The sequence below is a fragment of the Neopsephotus bourkii genome, unplaced genomic scaffold, assembly GCF_033783945.1.
Source record: "Neopsephotus bourkii isolate Nb327-2 ecotype Australia unplaced genomic scaffold, CSIRO-AGI_Nbou_v1 NB_951, whole genome shotgun sequence".
Classification (NCBI taxonomy): Eukaryota; Metazoa; Chordata; class Aves; order Psittaciformes; family Psittacidae; genus Neopsephotus; species Neopsephotus bourkii.
Window position 1 is genome coordinate 2,446,478 of NW_026901445.1, and position 21,283 is coordinate 2,467,760.

General features: G+C 42.7%; 1 protein-coding gene across 2 annotated transcripts; it reads right to left on the minus strand.

Annotated features, from left to right (window-relative positions):
• Positions 1–702: 702 nt before the first annotated feature.
• On the minus strand, positions 703–19,272 carry LOC133215072 (annexin A8-like). 2 transcript variants are annotated; one of them, XM_061358805.1, is made up of 14 exons: positions 19,129–19,272; positions 14,451–14,599; positions 14,298–14,339; positions 10,145–10,235; positions 9,786–9,880; positions 8,552–8,665; positions 7,640–7,730; positions 6,953–7,032; positions 6,270–6,329; positions 5,641–5,734; positions 3,694–3,789; positions 3,399–3,457; positions 2,428–2,550; positions 703–1,087 (listed from the first exon to the last, which is right to left on the minus strand). In XM_061358805.1, the coding sequence occupies exons 3-14, from the start codon at positions 14,316–14,318 to the stop codon at positions 1,031–1,033; spliced, it is 981 nt and encodes a 326-aa protein (XP_061214789.1). In that variant the 5' UTR covers positions 14,319–14,339; positions 14,451–14,599; positions 19,129–19,272; the 3' UTR covers positions 703–1,030. The 2 variants fall into 2 exon arrangements, with proteins under 2 accessions (XP_061214789.1, XP_061214788.1); XM_061358804.1 differs by having other exon boundaries at positions 14,448–14,599.
• Positions 19,273–21,283: the final 2,011 nt, after the last annotated feature.

A 21,283-nucleotide genomic window follows, 5' to 3' on the forward strand; every position in this document is an offset into this window, starting at 1 on the left:
TTGATCAGAAAAGCTATTTCTCTGAACACAATGACTTTTGGTAAACATGCATTTAAATGAGTTGCTTTAAATGTGGAGAATCGTTGCCAAGGCAGACCTGAGCTTCTCAAAGCACTTCAACCTGTTCTTTCTGTATCACTGTGCAAGTCTGGGGCCTCAATCAGCTAGTGGTAGGTGCAGTCATGGAGGTGGGGGGAACGACCAAGTGAGTCCACTGACTTCTGTGAAGTTACTGTGAAACCAGGAGCAGAAACACGTCTTCTTCCAAGAGCAGGATATCCTATAGTCACCAAAAACAAATTGTCTGCCCCAGTTTTGATTTTCCTATGGTCTGACACTGATGTCACACCCTGAACTTGTCAGTCTTGCCCTACAGACATTCACACAAAGAAAGAGGAAATCAGTCACATGGTTTATAGCTTTCAGCTTTCACATGCTTATGGTTAGTTTGGCTCTGCCATTCCCAGCTCCTGGGAAGCCCCCACTCAAGTTATGCAGATAAGGCTGCTAAAACAGCCCTTGAGGACTGACTTCTCTACTCTGACCCATGTCCTAAAGCCTCATTAATATCTGGCATTCCTTCCAGACCTGCCCTGCTAGCATCAAATGATCACTGCTCTACTAGCTTGCCCTAGTGAAGTTATCAATCCTATGGGACAGCCCAAGCTTTGTAGGGTTGTTAAGACCTGCAGAATACTTACAGAGGTTTTAAAAAAGCCTTTAATTTTACATCCAAGTACCAGCCTTTACAGTGTGCTAGAAGAGAAGGGAAATTGCATAGAACAAAATCGAAGCAAAAAAGAAACATTCCCACTTGGGTTTGAAAAACTGTTGGGGTAGCAAATAGCATTTTGTGTGTAATGAGCACCCACATCCTCCAGAGCCCGATGGAAATCTTGACCGTTTATTTGATCTTCTTTTTCTCCCCAGTTGGATGAATGGAAAGATTTTCTACAATGTACATTTTCAGATCCTTTTCTCTGTTAATTTTCTCTCTGTATCCATTTCAGCATCTTCCTCCTAGACGCTGTCAGTCAGTGCCACAGAGATTCAGCAAGGCTGTCTTGTAATCGCCACTGGTGTCATCCTGACAGGAGACAAAAAATGAAAAAAGGTGAGCATGGAAGTTTCTCTGCTTGCTCCGAGTGCTGACTTTGTCAGTCCATGGAATATGCCTACACAGGAAAAGGACTTTGGAAAGAGCAAGCCAGACTTCAGCAGTGTTTCTGCCAACTGACACACCATCAAAAGCAACTGGAGAAATGAGGCTTGTAGCTGCCACCTGAAATAACATTTATCAAGTCCAATTCATTTCTTTGGAATCCAGGTGAGCAATTTATCAGGGCTACATCCTACAGAGCAGCAGAGACAATCTCAGCATGAACAAGAGCAACCAAGCCTGCTGTGTTCAGATTTCATGTCCCCAAATATCTGTGCAGCATCTCTCCCCTACAGGAAGGAAAAGGGCAATATTGCTAGCCCTGACATGACATCTTATAAAAAGCCACAACTGTGGTCATTTTGGTCTAGAGGAGCACTACAGAGAATATCGCAAGGTAAAAAATTGCTCCTTTGACTGTTTTGTGATGACAGGTGTAAAGCCCGTTTCACTTCTCAGAAGGAATGAATATTCCATGCAGACCCTTGAAGACTGATCATTAATCAACATGACAGACACTGACAGTGCCAATTAGAAGAAAGGGCCTTCATTATAGAACCAGACTTCCCATGGGGACTGCTAAGGATAGGGCTTCTCTGCCATTTGCACTGAGGGAGAGGAATGTCCCGGAGTCCTTAGGACACATGGTAAAACCCAACATTTCAGCCCCAACAGAGGAGGGACATTCACTCAGAGCTGAGACTCTAACCTCAAAAGCTACAATAAGTTTTGATAAGGTTTAGTTTTTAAACCTATCTCACCACAGTATAGGCCAGGCCTTTGTCTAGGATAAGTCAGCTAAAGGATAAGTCAAACCAACCAACCAACCAACAACAAAAAGAAAACAAAACAAAGAAAGAAAAACAGCAGTTTTGATATATATGGGACTTGCTTGAGGTAGTTAAGGACAGCACAGAGAGAGGACAAAATGGCACAACAGTGTGGGAAAGGTGTAACAGGGAGAATGAAATGAATCTAGATTAATCTAGAAAATCACAAAGTGCATGGATACAGAGTACAGTCCATGAAAAATCTGGAGCATCTCTCCTTGGGTTTGGCTTTGCCTGAGTCACTTCCAGAGCATACAATCTGATTCACCTTTCAGGTGTGTATGTCTCTCAAGGAAAAGGTTGTTAATAGGCCTAATGAAGGAGAGCTTAGCAGAAAATGATATTTTACTAAAAACAACCATGGAAACATCCCACAGTGCTGGACAGGTTAGGAATGTGTATGATGGTTAAGAACCACTGTATCAAGATGCTGCTTACCATAATCATACTGGAGAGAGGCTTTCCTGCAATATGCTTGAATTCAGCCTTTATGAGATTTAAATCAACTTCACTTCGAGAAACGATCACCCTTATAAGAGTCCCATCATCGGTGCCAGCCCCCTGGAATAACAGATATATCAGTCTGTAATGTCAGTGGATGTTCAAGGGATAAGCTGTTGCAAACTGGTCCAAGACAGGAGGAAACATGTTTCAAACATTGGTTGGCAGCACATCTGCTGCTTTTTCTGAAGGGCCAATCCCTGGGGGACATTGTCAGTACCACAAGCCCATCATGGAAGTGTGCTATAACTTTTTGCACACATCAGATTCAAAACCAAGCATGCTATAGAGTTGGATGTCAGCACTGAATACATATTGTACTTCTGCAGCATCACCCATGCAACACTTGGCTTCAACCAGTATTGATTAATCACTCACAGGAAAATTAAGATCATGTTGATAACAAATATCAGTTATCTCAATTTTCCACAAGTTTGGGAGAGCTGTTGTCTTTTATGTATCAGTTAAGAGTTACAGGGCCACAATCTGCAAGATGCCTTACATGTCCCCATTTGGGACTGTTTCATTTTATACTGCCATTGAGAGAATTGTTTCCTAGAAAGAGAATATTGTGGTCCAGTCTATTACATTAACATTATGGACAAAAATTCCACAATGAACAACCTCCTAGAAAAGCCTCTTCCAGAAATTCTGTCCACATTTCAAAAAGTGGGACTGGACTCCTTGCATACTCCTAAATCAGAGAAGCTAGACTCCCTTGGTATCTCACTTTTAAGAGGTATCTTTCTGCCTAAGGCAGATGAAGAGATCCTGCTACTGCCTGCAACAGTAGCACTAAACTTGCTGGATTTCACCAAAACCTTGCCTCTTCTAACTTGACTTGGTGGAAGCCAGGTTGCAAATTCAGTCCAGTATGAAAACAAGTATGTTACACTGAAGAGTCTTACCTTTAAAGCATGGTACAGCCTCTCTGCAAAGTAGCAATGGACACTCCTGGTGCATTTCACTAGACATACAAAAAGGCTCAGTAAGAATCAACTTCAGAGCAGCAGGTAACAAGAGATTCAACATGATTTCCAATAATTCAGTGTACCCCTGGGATCTGAGTTTATCCTACTTAAGAAGAACCCTTTAATTACTACCACATACCCTTATAAAGTAGCTCCATCCCATAACAGTTTCCTGCTACTGGAGAAAATGTAGCAGACTCAGACAAAAGAAGGGAAACATAGCCACTCTTACCAATAGCTAGCATGGCATCCTCAAGTGAACCAGAAGTTTCACTCTTAATAGAATCTTCTATGTTCTTACCAGCCAGTTTCTGGTATTCTTCAAACACTGTTGGAAACAAAGAACTTGAATTTTTACCAAGCAACTGCTAAAAACTTTTTGTGCCCAATATTTACAGGTATTGCTTGTGTACTGACATGGAAACATAGATCCCACTGAAGGAATGGCCACATTTTCACCAACTTCAGAAGGCTTTAATCAAGCCCAGAAATGAGCTACAAAAAAAGATGGCAACATTCACAGAAACGCAACCCATCCATGGTTCTTAACTCCATGCCTTAATTTGAACATGCGAGTTCAGTCTGTTCATGTTAATTTGGAAATATGCGCCTTCATCACTGTATTTAACCACAGAAATGAAGCAGCCAGCAGAAGACTAGGCACAACTCTATCATGTGGTCTTTTGTTTGTTGATGCCACTAGCTTTAGAAACCAAAACAAAATCAAATTAAATCTAGGACTATGATACTCATGGCCCTTAGACTTTTAAATGATGACAACAGTTTGGGAAAACTTACTATTTCAATCAGAAGGAAAAAACAAAATTCTCAGAAAAGATGAGCAAAGCACAGTTGTAGATTCCAAGGTATCTGAACTCCTACATTAACAAAAGCTCAGAAACAGAGCTGTTGTTCACCTTATACACTCTAGATACTCCAGGGTTCAGATCTCAGTTTTGAGTCCTAGCTTTCAGACTAACAAAGAAGGAAAACTACTATGTAATGCAGTGGGCATCTTAAAGAAGTTTTCTTGACATTCAAGATCAGATACCTAAACACTAACACTAAGAAAACTTTGGGGAAAGGTAACACCACATAGCAGACAGATGGATACAATGTCCTCAACTCAGATCTACTTTTCATATTAATATACATATCAATATAGATATGTATATATACACACATATATATATCTATATCTATATATATATCTATTATATAGATGCAACAATTACACTCAAGCCTCAAGTTTTAAAGACGAACATTTACAGGTTGCCTTAGCATAAAGGAAATTGCTTGATATGGTGATATGGCAGGTTCCAAAGACTGATTTCATCCTGACAACTAGTTGAAACTCAGTTCTTAAAGACAGGCAAAGCTGAAGACTAGAGATCATTTTTTTGGTTTTGTTTTCAAATTTAATCTCCCAGCAGCACTTAGAAACACAAGGGGGAGCTGGCCTCAGGGTCTAGAAAACAGCTTCAGAAGACCTCAGCTTGAAAAAGCTCACACATAATTTATTTATCACTGGCTAAATTTATCACTTTATGTCCACATAAAGTAACACAGATGGATTTACACAGTACATGTCTAACAGCTTATATTCAACCAATATAACAACATCTATCAATCAGTTTTGGACTGCCTCAAAATTCTTGAGATGGCAAGACCAGGTCTCTGCTGCACTGGGCAGTGAGGAGCTGAAGGCTCCCTTACCTGGATCTGGGTTAACATGTTTGCTTCCAGCAGCCTCTGATGCCCTCAGAAGAACCTGAAGCAGAAGTACAGGGTGCACCCTGGGATTCTCCATCACTGAATAAATAGCTATGTTTCCAGTGATTTTTTTGCCCCAGAGGAACCCATAACCAAAAGGTCATGGGTCTGTCCACTGCATGCTCCTACGTGGTTAGAAAGGGACTGTCTCTCTCCTTGGGTTTACGAAAAAAGCCATGCCACCCAGCCACAACCATTGTATAAGGACTCTCAAGTAAGCCACTTGATTTTCAGCAGTCGTAAGCCTTCATAAGTTTTCCTGAAAGCTGCTGGCAGCTTTTGGTCAGTGAATGACCAAGAATAAGGAGACAGAATCAGATACTTACTTCTGATGACCCATCTCTCCCACCTATATTCCTGACTCTTTGGCTAATGATGTCTCATTTCAGAGGTGAGTGCTCCATACCTTTCAGCAAGTGTATGGCACTCCTCTTGCACAAAATGGTGATAAACTGTATCTCGTCGGTGCCCCGTATCTTCTCTCCAGCAGCATGGAGAGCCTGTAATTTAACACACAATTTTTAGAGAGATGTTCTCTGTGTGTAGCTGGTAAAGAAACAGAGTTTGGTTTAAGTTAAAGTTAGGGTGATTTTAAGTAGCATAAAACGCTGTGTGAACTAGACTCTCATAGAAATAGTGATTATGAAACCCCTTGACTGTGTCTTCTAGTCAAACTGGAGCAATCAGTTTCTCCAACCTTTCCATTCCTCCTCCAGCAGCTGGAGCAGCCAACAATACTCTTAGGTTTTCTTCTCTATTCTTTGCTGTTCTACTCCACCATACATATACTTTTGCATATTTAAAGCAGCTGAGCTCAAGCCCAGCTATCATCACTCCTTTTTGGAACAGCAAGGGCTCAGCAATGCAGGCAAAACTGAAGAACCCCAAGTTGCTTCCGCTTGAAGACCACCCCTTCCCAAGCTATTGTGTCTACAAACCCTCTGCTGATCAGGACTCTGATGCCTACTGAAGCACTTTGAAGCTCAAGAGAGATGAGATGCAGTCATATCATCAATTACAAGCGTTTGATAGTACCTCTGCATCTTGGAGAGCCAGTGCTGGGTCCACATAGAAAGTGGCATTGTCCCTCTCACCCTATGAGAAGAAAGAGAAAGGTAACCATTTTATTTCACAAAGAATATTCCATATATAAGGATCACAGCATACATTCTGGGTGAAGATCAATTATCCTGCTGAGCTATTTATTTCTGTAGAGTACTCAAGTAGTAATGTTTCAGACAGCACAAGCACTAACTCCTTCACTGAAAGGCACTGAAATCAGTCATAGGAAAAAGAGCCAAAAACCTGTTAAGTTATTTTGCTGCTAGGCAGGAAAATTTGGAAAATATGGCAAGATAAATGCATTCAAATGCACTCAGCATTGAGAACATAGCCCCTGGAAGACTGATGAATTTGAGCTGAGGAGCATTGTTTTCTAAGGCCCTTGTAGACTGCAATAGCTTTACGTGTATGTAAAAGTGAGGTGTCTCCCTGCGGCAGAGCTATGTTCCCAGCTGCTAAGGGAGGGAGGAATCCCTGTTTCAGCCACATTGAAGTTGAAATACAGATCCAGTCCAAGTCATACATTTGTCTCTGCAGTTTATCTGGTGTCATGACTGTATTGCCTCTTCTACTACATGTCTTCTCAAAAGAAAAAGAAAAAAAAAAGGGAAAAATGTGAATAACTTCATACTGTCATTTCTCTTCTCTAGCATTACCTGAAGAAGGCAAACCAGAATCTGTTCCAAGTAGCCACTTGTTTCTGATTTTATGTCTTCTTCCAGATCAGAACCATATTCTACCCAAGGAAAAGAAGACAAGGGAAGGAATTGTTATTTGGGTCACATAGTCTGGATATTGCCAGTCACTCAAGACATATAATACCTGACACTAGTCAAGAAGGTTGCTAGGAAAAAAGAACAGGACTGAGTTTAACTCATACCCTCAGTGACACCCAGGTCAGCATTTGCAGCTGAATCAGTAGCTCCACTGATATCCAAGGCATAAACATAGATTTAACATTACAGATAGCAAAGAAATATAAAATATTTACAAATACATACTTGATACACTCTAGATGGAAGTTTATTTGAAGGGGAGAAGCAGCCAAGTGTATAGCTACAATTTCATTTGCATTCTGACAGTAGCGTGTGACCAAGTTGAACCAAACCTGTGATATGCTGACCTTTTCCTGCAGCTTAGTGTAAATCTGGAAAGGGATTTTCAAGTTCTGTCAGCATATCCATGTTCTGTTTTGCCAGGCTGAAAGCAGAGTTAGGCTGCACCTTCTTGCTTTTAAAAACACCATGTACCTGCTGACAGTGCTAGTTGGTAACACCATTCCTGCTGTGCAATTAGGCAGCTATACATTGCTCTGACCACAGATCAGGCCCCAGGCACTTTACCTTCTTTGTACGCCTTGATTATCTCTCTGATCTGTGCTTTTGTTCGGGATGCCAGGATCTCTATGATAACATCTTCACTTGTTCCCACACCCTTTAATAGAAAACATAGGGAAGAAATAAAAGTGGAGAAAGGCATCTAGTCATGGAGTGAAATTTACTGCTAAAGAAGTATGGTCAAGTGAGGAGTCAAAGCACATAGCCTAATGCAGCAGTGTTAGGCTGTGTGATGAGCCATAAAAAACCATCATGGTGAAAGCTGGAGACACAAAGCACATTTGGTCTGAACAAGATTTCATCTACTGATGTGCCTAACTCAGGAAGAATGATTTTATCTAACCTTTCACAGTGCATTTCTGCAATGCATTTCTGGATTTGAGTATTTAATGACAGTGTTGGAGGGATGCAGGGAGACAGACCAATACTTGTCTAGTTAGTCCATCTTTCTAACCTTTTAATAGACCTCTCTGCATCTGAAACTTGAACTGTAATGATAGGTAGGATCTCAGCCAAACCCAGCCTTGCCCTCACACCACCACTCCTTGATTTCTTAAGGATTTCGTGGCTCAGTTGGGACATCAGGGCAATAGCTTTGTGTCACTGAGCTCTGTTCAGGAGAAGCACAGCAGACAGCAGCAAAGAAATGTTTAAATAAAGAAACAATCCATGGAAGTTCGTTCCTTGCCAAAACCAAGTTTAGTTTGCTTTTGCCTTCCCCAGACTCTATGAGAAATGTATGTACAGAAACTCATTCAGCCCAGATATTAAAGCAGAATTTCCCCCCACAATATGCATTGACAGTACAATTAACTATTTCTCAAAGGCTACTGCTAATAACAAACTTAGTCATGTAGCAGTCCAGTTATTGCACTGCTTCCATGCTACTACTTAAATATCAGCATGCAATTCGCTTACCTTCATGGCATCATAGAGCTCCTTGGCATCATACTTGAATGGGGAGTACATGAGAGCTACAATGAGCCTCTCAAAGTTGCCACTCAGTTCACACCTCAGGCTATCAATCAGATCCTGTTAAATATGCATAACACAGTTACACAAAAAGCCTCATGGGATCTTTTTACCACCTAATGCTGTTTCCATCCCCATGGCCTACAGTAATGAAGCTGAATTACAGTGTTGTGTTGATAGTTTATTAGAAAAGGTCCTGAGACTGGAAAAGGTACCTATCTCCAAAATGAGTTTTCTCTACATACTTCCACATTCCCTGTTGTCCCGTACTTAAGCATCTCCCAAGTATTAATTAATTCTTCTTCCACCCTGTTTTATTCAGGGAACAGAACCAGGCAGTTGAAAGCCTTTAGTTGAGTAAAGAATGTAGCTTCACACAGGGCTGGTTCCCAAAGCCTGCATATATACATGAACCCAGGGCTTCCACAGAATCAGACATGCAGTCTGTCTGAAGATAAACTTCAAACTTTCCTATCCCCACAATGCATTTTTGTTATGGTATGACTCACACTGTTTCAGTGGGATGTGAGCACTCTCTATTCATTGTCCTATACTTGCCACCCCCACATTTTCTTCCCTTTCTGAGGCCCTTTCATGGCAGTCCCCTTTCCAGCAAGGGTCATTGGAGACTCCAGAGTAGGGCTGGTGGCAGAGCTTGCTGATGGAAAAGTTTTCCCAAATGACAGTAAGATTTTACCAAAGACAGAAAGATAAACACAGGAAAGCATGGTTGTCAATAACTGCAGTTGGATTCCATTTTCAGAATTTCCAAAGAAAAGTAATTAAATAAGTCTTTAAACTGAGCTTTCTTTGGCATTTAAAAGGACCCCAAACTAAACCAATATTTCACTCAAAAAGCCACTTAGAAAAGTATCCATTTTTGTTACAGCTTCAAAAAGAAGTTAGACTTTAAGTTAAAATAACAAATAAAAAAATATTTTTTAAGAAATATTTCTAGTAAAAAACATTTACAAACTTTGGGGGAAAACCAGGTTTTCCAACCAAAAAGTAATTTCACACATTCACCCCAAACCTTATAAATAAATATTCATCCACTTATTTGCAGAAGACCTGCATATCATTTGCATCATGCTTCCAGGATGAATTGTATACCCATTTACTACATCGTTTACTGCATGCAGTGAAACAGTGACTGAATATGGTTTTGGTTTGGAAGAACCTTTCCAAACTGTGCTTTGAAGGATTTGGCAATCTCTTGACGCTGCGCATTGCTCCTCTTGGTTAGGACATCAATTATAGCCTGTTCATCAGTCCCTGCAGAGAGCAACAATAAGCCATAAGCACAGTGCACAGAATAAGATGAGGCTAGTCCAAAAAATCTCAGTTCAAATATTCAGACAACCTTTCCTACTCCATTGTCTTCATGTAGAATTTGAAGTGTGTAATGAAGAAAACAATTTTTAATTTTCCACATCAAAAGTGATTTCTGGCTGCAATTTTCTTAAGGAATAGCTTTCAACATGGCAATTAAAGCAGAACATAGAATTTACAAATGAATTTCAAGTCAACTCAACTCACCAAGCCCTTTCATAGCCTTGTACAGAATCTGAGCATCAGGTGTGGGGTCAAAGTTTAAAGAACCTGCCACAGACTTGCCCTCTGCTTCACTCTGAAAGAAGAAGAAAAACGTAGCACTTTTCACCACTGCTTTTCATCAGCTGAAGAAAAAGGATTTTGAAAGTATGTTAATAATATTCATTGCTTGTACATGGGGAGGGGACAGTAAAGTAGAGGGATTGATTCAAAACCTCTCAGCAGAGCAGAACTCCAAAGAGAACACAAGCTTCCTGCCTCCATCTGCCTGTACCAGCCAGCCTTTGGCTCCTGGCAGAAACATGAAGTGCAGATCATTAATAGTGACACTGCTGTGACCATCATTATGTGCAGGCAGTCTGCTGCTCACACACCATTTTCTAAGTAGCAGCTTTATTCTGCTGCTCCTGCACAGCTGGTTTCAAGAAAGAAGCATTTCCTCTGAAAAGATTTGGGCCAAGAGATTACTTTGAAGGAGAGATCCACCTTTTTTTATGTTCTCACCTGAATCAAGGGCTAGCTATGCAGAAATCCTCCAGACCCCTAAGGTGCTGCCAGTGCCAGACTTCCAGGGCAGAAAGACAAGCTGAGACTTATTCCAGTCATTACAATGTAGTAGGGCCATCAAACAGAACTCAGGCTTAAGAGCTTCAATCTAACAACAGCTGTTAGTCAAGGGCCTGGCTTGAATATATTTATGCATCTCTAACAGTATGGTCCTGTAAACAGGAGAGTACGTGAGTGGTTAGACATAGAGTCATCACCACTTTGTTCCAATAATGGACATGATTTTCTCTGTTTTAGCAGCAGAGGGATTTAAGTTGCTCTAGAAAACTACTATATTCTCATAATCTTAGTTGCAGAGATAGAGTTAATAGTGTACTACTGATATCAGTATGACCTGATGGATTTTTTAGTGGGGGTGGCTTCACAGTCAGTGAAGTACCTTCAAATCAGAGCTTACAGACCAGAAGGAATCACTGTGGTTGTCCCATCTGACTTGCGTAACACAAACCACCAAATGCCACCCAGCAGCCACCTGCTATGATGCAAATCCCTTCTGCTCTCATTTCCTGTGTGAAAAAGGGTTTTATTCCTATCTCCCAGAGCCCTTCCAGGTCTTCCAAGCCCTCCCCAGTGATAAAAAGCCTCCCTAGGGGAAAAAGCCTTCAAGTGATTCTTGACAGAAAAGCTTGCAGAAATTTCCTTCAGAACCTGCAGTTATGGCTTTTAACGAGAGGCTGGAAGATTAATGGCTGTGTGCTCAGGAGTGTCTGTCAACAACTTCCAGGTCTAGCCTAGCTCGCAGCTGAAGCATGCCCACATTGTGCTGCACAGATGCTCAGGCAGGCTGAGGGCGAATTAGCTCAGGTGTCCTTGTCCAGTGATTTACCAGTAGATGTAGCTGGCACATGTTTGCATGCTGGTTTCTTTGCTGGCCAAGCTCTGGAAGCAGTGACAAAAAACCAAAGGGCAATGACAGTTGCTGAGACAGGCAGTATATTCATCAATCATCAAGATAGGGAGAAGTTTGCTTTACAGCCAGCACATAGACAGACTCATGTGCTACCACATCTTGCTCCCAGCTGAAAGAGCAGCTGTGGAGGGTGTCAACAGAAAACCTTTCAATAGATGCAGCTTTGAATCCCAGTGATTACTGAGCAGCAAGTTTAAGGCTGTGATGAGGCTGTCACTGCAAAAAGGGCAATGACTAAAGCATTGCCACCCCCAACGGTTTGTCATCAGCCTGGAACAGAGTTTGGCTGAGCTAGCAAGTTCTCCTTCTCTGGTGCTCTGTGAAGTCAGCCAGCACCAAAAGCAACACTCAAAAGCAGGTTATGCTCATCCATCTGATTTTGCTCTGAAAGAGATGGACAATCGTCTGTAGCTGCATGTAAGGACCGCATGAGAGAAACGCTCTGGACACAACTCAGTGAAAGAGGAGGTGCAAAGCTGAGCTTTCATTTGAAGGCAGCAGAACAAACTGAACAATGGTCATCTTTGACACTAAGTCAAATAAACATTGACAGCCCATCAAGGCTCAAGTGGCACACTCATGATTCAATCATAAGACCTCATTCTCTGTCTACATAATTGTTTCAGCACAGGCTCAATCACAAAAGGTTTCCAGAGAAACCCTGTTCAGTTTGGTCTTGTTTCCCAGATGAACTGAACCTACAATTACCTAACTGAAATTACTCAAGCCATCTGTGCAACTCTCATGTGAAGATGAATAACTCACATGAAAGCAATGGAATCACTGTACTTCAGACATGATGCCCTGAAATGTTTACCTATAAATGAAGGAAAGAGGAATTAAGTTTTCCTACCAAAATATTTTCAAAACTAAACAGCAGTTTGTTGAAAAGCTGCAATCTGGGGACAGGTGGGGGCACTGTTGTTCGGGTTGGGGTTTTTTTTTGTTTATTTGTTGTTTCTTTTTTTCAGTAGAAAGCTTCTGAAAAATTTTCATGTTTTTTCATTCTTTTTGCTTTTGAACAGTATTTTTTTATGAAGGGGTTAAAAAATAAAACAATTTAACATCCTTCCTTTGCCCTCTCATCTTTCTCTAATGCTCCTACCCCCTATAACACTGACAGGTAAGAGATCACTGGAACTTTCAAGAGCTTTTCTCCTTTTCTCACTCTGAGTTTTCAAATGATTTGCAGCTTTGGCCATAGTGGAGAACAGATCAGCAGAAAGGGGAAAATTGAAGTGAGAGCTACTCCAAACTTTGGAATAAAGAGAGTGCTACTATACTAAACTTCCAAAAGGAAATACAGAGGCAGAGGGAAATGAGCAGAAAGGAAGATTACAATTTTAATCTCTTTTTTTTGGGGGGGGGGGGAAAGATGTTGAAAAATCAACATATGTTTTGAGAGCAGGAAAGTTTCTCATTTGGAGCCTACTGTAAAAAAGTAGGAATTAGTTTGGTATTCCCCACCTCACAAGGTGTTTTGGTGTTGGTTTAGTTTTTTCTTGAGTTCCCACCCCCTAGTTGCAAAAATTGTAACTGAGAACATGAAAACGGTCATGCCCACGCAAAGTGGTTTCTCTCTCCTTGATGATGTATTGCACCCAAGGTAATACAATGCACTGCAATGCAGCTCTCCTACATTTCACGGGTACCTTTGCTGTCAAGTGACAGCAGAGGCCCCTTGCCCCCTTCTCAAACACCAGTGCCAGGACTGGGAGAGGAACAGTAGCACTGGAACCTCCATGCAGGCTCACCCCTTGCACAGGCTGCTGAATACGAAACCATCTTCACAAGAAGCCAGGGGACTCCGGGACAAATCTTTGCACAAACAAGACAAAAACAGTCCAGAGAAAGCCTGTGTGCTACTGGCAGTGGTGCTGGGCAGTGTTCTTCAACTCCATGTCTCCAGCAGATGTCTTCTAGGCTTTAGCTTATAGTTATCTGGCAATAAAATCTGGGGTAAACCTGACCTTTCATGGGGGCTAATGGGAAACCTGCCATAGCTGGCAGCAGAGCTGTGCACATCACCAGAGCTGCCTGGCACCTGGCTTGAGCTGTACCGTAGGGGTTGCCTCAGCATATCTCATGAGCATCCCCCTGTCCTTCCACATTCCTCCGAAAGCCACAAGGGTTTAAATGAGAGCATACACAGCATTTCTGGCTCCTTGCAGACTGACAGGGTGGTCAAGTCCACATTGTCATTGCAATATAAAAAACCCACCAAGGAAAAAGACACTCTGGTTTGACTACATCTCCTTCTGTGGCTACAGCCTGCCAGTGCAGCCGGGGGCTGGCCAGTGCCCTGATCTCACTACCACGACACAAGAAGCTTGCAACTTGCACACCTCAGCTGTGAAACTTTGTTGTTCCCCACTACCATCTCCCTAAATACACAGGCACACAAACACCCCTCTGCACCACTCTTAGCTGAAGGATCACAGAGAGCCTGCTGCTCTTCTTAAGGCCACCAATCATGTTAACATCTTCCTTAATCAAGATTTTTGAGGTGATGAATACTAGTCAGAAACCCAGAAAATAGATCTTGCTGGGTTTTAAAGAGAAATATTTAAATCCCACACAGTGCCTGATGCAACTTACAAGTTACCTTATTATGGTGCCAAAAATATCAGGGTGTCTTACTTCAATATTTCCTCTACTTACCCAGGCCTTCCACCATGCCATTGCAGTCTAAGTCTGGGTTTGCTGCTGAAGAAAAAACACACATATCACACCTCACAGTTAGGGAATCTGAGATTTGAAGGGGGTGGAGGTAGAAGAGGAAGAAACAAAAGCCCTTTTCTATACACTTACCACAGGCAAACTGGAATAACTGTACTCCTCAAGAGGCTTATTTCCTCTGGAAGCTGCAGAATGTAACTGGCCTCTCTGTGCTGGGAACACACAGGTATAAACCATCCTTATCTACAAATTCCATGAGGCAACACCCTCAGACATGGCTCAACCTGTTTTTCACAGGGAGAGATCAAGTTGCTTAATATACGAGTATTCCCTTGTGAGGAGCCAGCCCTACGTTCACCCAGTTGACTAAAGCTCATTGTAATTTTTCCACTGCTTCTCCCTATACACACCCTTCCCTCCTAACATTTTGGCCTCTGGCACAGATACAACATGCAAATTACAACCAGGTAATTTCTCAGTATAAAACACCACTGGGACATGGTGAGTTCTGCTACAGCAGAATAAGCTGCTTACTCATTATTACCAATCCTTGCTATCTCTACCAATCTGGAAAACCAAACCATGATTCTAAGAATTAACAAGCCCTCCTCTACCATCCTTCCATTGAAAGAGCTTATTAAACACCCCCTCCCCACCCAAAACAAGACCCACACAAACCCCACAAACAGCCACGCCACACCCCACACCATACCATGTCCTTCCTACCTACACCTTACAGTAAAGCTCAGTAAAGCAGCAGACTATACAGAGATTGGGAGGTTCCCCCCATCCCACACCTAGGCTTGCGTGGCATGAGTCAAGAAGCATCTCTAGGCTAGTACAGGCCCAGCACATTTAAGGCTAATAACTTTCAGTAATGCCAACCCCAGCACAGTTGTCATAGGGCTTGCTCTAGCTGCTGTGACATGTTCAGGCTCAGAAGTGGAGTGTGAAATGCTTGGGGTTTTTTTTCCCCTTTTCGTGTTTGTTTTAAAGAGAGAGGGACAGCTCTCAATGCTTTAATTTGGAGAAATGTGTCTGTGAAAACAGCTGAAATATCTTATGGTTGTAGCCATATTTTCCTGTCTAGACTTTTGTCAGAATCCACCCATGACAGCATTTATTTATTTTAAATTGAAAGCTGTCCTGATAGAAATGTTCCCATCAGTTATAACTTAACCCTTGCTATATAGGAGCCTTGTCCTCTCTCACGTTTACAGACCCACATGGGATGGTGGGTCAACACCAAACTATGGACCTCTCTCATTCCTTCCCACACACTGCTATTTCACTTTACCAAGCAGGGTCCCTGATGGCCTGGGAAGCTGCTCTGGCTATTCCCAAGAGAATGAGCTGTGTCAGCTGCTTCTGCCTCAAACACATCCATCATATGGTGAGGGCACATTGTGAAGGAGGAGGCCTTGCTTTTGGCATAATAAGCGTGCTGCTAGGGTCTGCACTAGCTTGGTTTCTAGCCATGTTTGAGAAGCAGGTTCATGGGCAGCACACAGCAAGGAGAGCTCATGAGTGATCCTTCATTCCTTCTCCTCCTTCTCCTCCTCCTCGGAGTAAGGTGGATTCATAAGCAAGGTGGATTCATAAGCAGGGTGGATTTGCCTTTGCTGGATCCAAGGCTGTGTCTGGCTGTCTATCCCTGTGCTGGGATTTAATGGGGTCAGCTTGCCATAGGGGTCAGCTTTCTTAAGGACTCCAAGGACAAAGAAGCCCTTCTAGAGAGAAAATCACAGAGTTACAGCAAACAGCTGTAGGTCACAGAGGGGAGCAAAGACCAAACCAGACAGAAAATGGGAAAAAACCCAAGCAATCATTCTTATCAGCATGAACTAAAAAGGCTGTGAAGGGACACAATGGGGAATTTCAGTGCAGGAAAACACTGGCCAGATTTTAATAAATCAGTATGTATGGGCTAGGAAAGGTCTAGAGAACCTGAACCCTGCAGCAGATCTCAGGCAGCACTGTGGAGCCTTCATACATACCAGATCAGTTGGCACTCACAGGCCAGTGGAGCAGGAGGCAGACATTACAGTTCAATGTCTTTTTTTTTTCTTGTGGGATGCTGTTAAACTGAGCAGCTTTAAATGTGAACAGATTCATCTTCACTACGTTTCTTGTCCCCCCCTTAACAAACATGCTACATATGTGAGTAAGCTTATCTGTGATTCATGCACTTTACCACTCTATACCAGAGACACACACATCTTTGACAGCACCAGTAAGCTCTGCAAGGCGCAACCTCACATATAGCTCAGTGAAACCCTCAAGAACATGTAAAACTTCATAAAAGGGGCAAAAGATGCTGCATGGGTTCTCCCCAGCCTCACTGTCTCACACCCCTGCCCCTCAAGAGGCCATTTTTGCATCTCAGGGAATACTTCTTTTTGGAAAGTAAACTTGAAATGCACAAAGACTGTCAATACAAACTCAGCCCATCATCATATTAAGGTGGTTAGAATTAGATACAGACCCTGATCCTGTTTGTATTGTAGGTACCCCACAAAATGCAGTCATCTCTCAGGCATCTGCAGGAGGAACACTGGGGCAGTGAGTCAATTGTGCTATGGGTACAGACACCTGCAGTGTCTGCACAGTGGACCTTTCTCGAGCCTCATTCATAGGCCTTGTCTAAGCTTCCAGAGAGACCCTATTCCCAATGATACAGCTGGCACAGCCATCAGCCAGAAATCTCTAGCAGGGCAGAAATTTCTAGCAGAATATAATGCATTGTAATCAGGTTTGGTATGTGCATTTCTAATCCGTTTGGTCCAAATCAATTTTCAGCTAAGACACTATCAGCATACTCATCTTTTTTGACTCTGCCTTTGGGACTTTCTAAGCTTGAATCCGTGACCTTGGGAGGTGTCATAGAATCATAGAATGGTTAGGGTTTGAAAGGACCTTAAGATCATCAAGTTCCAACCCCCCTGCCATGGACAGGGACAACTCACTCTAAACCATATCACCCAAGGCCTCGTCCAACCTGGCCTTGAACACTGCCAGGGATGGAGCATTCACAGCCTCCTTGGGCAACCTATTCCAGTGCCTCACCACCCTTACAGGAAAGAATTTCCTCCTTATATCCAATCTAAACTTCCCCTGTTTAAGTTTTAACCCATTACCCCTTGTCCTATCACTACAGTCCCTAGTGAAGAGTCCCTCCCCATCATCCTTATAAGCCACCTTCAGATACTGGAAGGCTGCTATGAGGTCTCCACGCAGCCTTCTCTTCTCCAGGCTGAACAGCCCCAACTTTCTCAGCTGATCTTCATATGGGAGGTGCTCCAGTCCCTTGATCATTCTCGTGGCCCTCCTCTGGACTTGTTCCAACAGATCCATGTCCTTTTTATGTTGAGGACACCAGAACTGCACACAGTACTCCAAGTGAGGTCTCACAAGTGTCCTTGATACATACTCAACCAGTGTAAGGAAAGTTAGCAAAGAAATCACAAGCAGGTTTTTTCTCAAACTTTTCAAACTCCCAAAATACTTAATGCATGACAAAAAGCTGCTGGTAGCCTTAGACATACTTCGAGAAGCTTTTACCACCCATTAAGCTCTGGCAGTTCTGTTTTAGGCTGAATGAAGGCAGTCTAAACGATGCCTTAATTTAGATTGAGAGTGACTCAAGTATTCCAGGGTACAGGGGCAGCCTCCTTTCCCATCTGTAGATTTGCAGTCTGGCCCTATGCCTGGAAAATTTCAGACCATGAACTGACTGCTTTAGAGCATGAAGGCTTATAGAATTCAGGTTCTCAAGTGCTCAGCAATTTCACTTACTCCATGGCTTTTGCTTCTAATAGAATTTTTCAAGCCTATAAAGAACAGAAGAGCCCATTGGGAATTTTGCCCCAAAGTTTGCATTTGTTTTGCTTTTTTTTTCATCCAGGAACTTGGACATCAAGTGGAATCATTGTGGAAACAACAGATCAAACAGAGAGAGATACTTTTGTACAGAGCAATAATCTGACAAATGTATGGTATAACTATTAAAATTCGGGGAAATTAGAGCATGCCCTTAAGGCCAAACAGGAGAGAGGTGTTCTGCTACGAGGCTAAAAAATGGATAATTTTCTCCAATCTAGTCTGTAAGCAATACCATGTAGAGCTTTACCTCTGATGAGGACCCAGTTAAGCAAACTGCATTGTTCTTTGTGTTTGTTTCAGTGCATAAAAGAAGTCATCAAACTCATCCAGCACTATGCAGACATTACCCCCTTACTTACAAGTCTTTTAGCTTTACACTCATTATTAACATTTTGCCCTGCTTTCCAGTGTCTTACACCAGTCTTGTCCCAGCATCTGCTATGTTTGCAGACAGGCTTGCAAACTCATTGTGCAAACTACACTAGTTTCATCCTGAAGATTTTAAGCCACTATGCAAACAAGTCCAGAGACCAAACACTACCTCATGCTGCTGCTCCCTTTTCTTTTTCTTCCTCTTTGTCACTACTTACATGGATAGGAGCAGCCGAATGCCATCACAATCTATTAAGCAAACACCCTTACATATACAGATCAACTCACCATCACCTGAAATCAGATCATTATATGAGAGAGCTGTGTAAATTTGCCAATAAGCCAAACCAAACAAAAAGTTATTGTCTGTTTATGAAAGAGGTGTGAGGGGGGAAATAAGCAGACCAGGAAGGCAGAAATCTGAGCAAGCAGCGCATCTGTAATGCAAAAATAAAGTCACTAAAGCCTAAAAAAACCTGTACCCACCTACCTAGCAGCTCACTGCTCACCCTGCCCTTTCTTCTCGTGCTTTTGAACCATGTTTGACAGTGCAAGCTACTTCAAAATAGGATTCTCTCCATTTGAAAATCACTAGTTCAGCTCAATTTTCCAATTTTCCTTCATTACTGCAATGTATTTCTTTTGCAATGCTGGGCCAAGTATTAGAAGAGAAAATTCCTGTCTATATCTTTTAGGAGTGTTCAATCACAGAAGCAGCAATAGAGTAAAAACTCAGATCTTGAGTCCTCAGAGAACCTTTGTAGATCATCAGGATGAGCCTCAGGGATAGCCAGGGACTGCACAGAGGTGTGCAGGGGGTGGTGAGGGGTGTGTGTGCTTCACCTTTCCAGAGCACTTCTGCTGCCCCGTGGGAGAGCCAGGGTGAGGAGCTAACACAAACACAGAAGCTCTGGCTGAGCATTTTTCTGCTCATTCCTTTCCTGTGCTAGTGCTGGTGCCAAGGAATTCCTCCCAGTCACCCTAACAACCATTCCCCACACAAAGGAGGTAATTTCTGCTCTTGTTTAACCCCGAAGGCCAACAAAGAAAGCACCCTCTGAATCAAAACAGGCAAGGCAGCTCACTTGGGTCTGATGGGGACATGACAGATGCCAGGAGTTCACATGCCATGAGCGGGTGGTAGGCAGCTTTCAGGAAGCCTTTGGATGCCACTGTGTGAAATATTTTGTGCATGTCCCTATCCACCTTTATGGGAATTGATTTTTTGTGTAGTCTTTGATGGAATGTACAGGTTTCTGCACACAAATAAAGACAGTACTGTTGCTTGAAATGACTGTGTAATAGAGACAGATTTATACAAAGCAGCCTAAGAGAGAAGGGAAAAAGCCCAACATAGTGAAGTGCAAGGTCCTGCACCTGGGTTGGAGCAACCCCAGGCACAGAAACAGGTTGGGCAGAGAATAGATTCAGAGCAGCCCTGTGGAGAAGGACTTGGGGTGTTGGTTGATGAGAAAATGAACATGAGCCAGCTTCAGTGTGCACTTGCAGCCCAGAAGGCCAACCGTATCCTGGGCTGCATCAAAAGGAGCGTGACCAGCAGGTCGAAGGACATGACCCTGCCGCTTTACTCTGCTCTCATGAGACCTCACCTGGAGTATTGTGTGCAGTTCTGGTGTCCTCAACATAAAAAGGACATGGAACTGTTGGAACAAGTCCAGAGGAGGGCCACGAGTATGATCAGGGGACTGGAGCACCTCCTGTATGAAGATCGGCTGAGAAAGTTGGGGCTGTTCAGCCTGGAGAAGAGAAAGCTGCATGGAGACCTCATAGCAGCCTTTCAGTATCTGAAGGGGGCCTATAAAGATGCTGGAGAGGGACTCTTCATTAGGGACTGTTGTGACAGGACAAGGGGTAACAGGTTTAAACTTGAACAGGGGAAGTTCAGGTTAGATATAAGGAAGAAGTTCTTTACTGTGAGGGTGGTGAGGCCCTGCAATGGGTTGTCCAAAGTGGTAAATGCTCCATCCACACAATGGATGTTCACAACACACAATGCAGTATTCAAGGACAGGTTGGGTGACATGATTTAGTGTGTGGTGTCCCTGTCCATAGCAAGTGGATTGGAACTAGAGATTTTAAGGTCCTTTCCCACCCTAACCTTTCCGTGTTTCTATGATTCTAAATACATAATCACTCTTTGCTGAAAGGCTCACTACTGGAGTCAGCAGACCACAGACTTCTCATGACATTATCATCAAAAGAAACAAGTATAGGATTACACACAAGGAAGAACACTTTTCATCAGGTGCAGACATTTCTTTGTGTTCCTTTTTCACCTGTAAAATCAGTGGAAAATCTCCAATGATTTCAGTGAGTGCTGAGCCAGACACATGGCTTTCTGTTTGATTTTGGTTACCCTCCCACTGCTGCAGAATCACAGTGACACTACTGAAGTCAGTGTGGCCATGCTAATCACATTGGTGGCACTGGAGCTGGTATCCAGACCTCCATGTGTGTACATTCAGATGTCTTGCTGGACATAGCAAAGACATTTGAGTGTCAAAAGCTTGACAGTGGGGAACACAGAAAAGGAGACATAAAGTATTGCTTTTCTTTCTTGGGGACATGGCATTAAGTCTCTACTCAGGTACCTATGATCTTCATCACCTAAGCAGATCACTGGGGACACTTTACACAAGCACTTGCTTGAGCTCTTGGGCAGGAGCAAGGCCTGCCTGTGGCAATTTGTCATT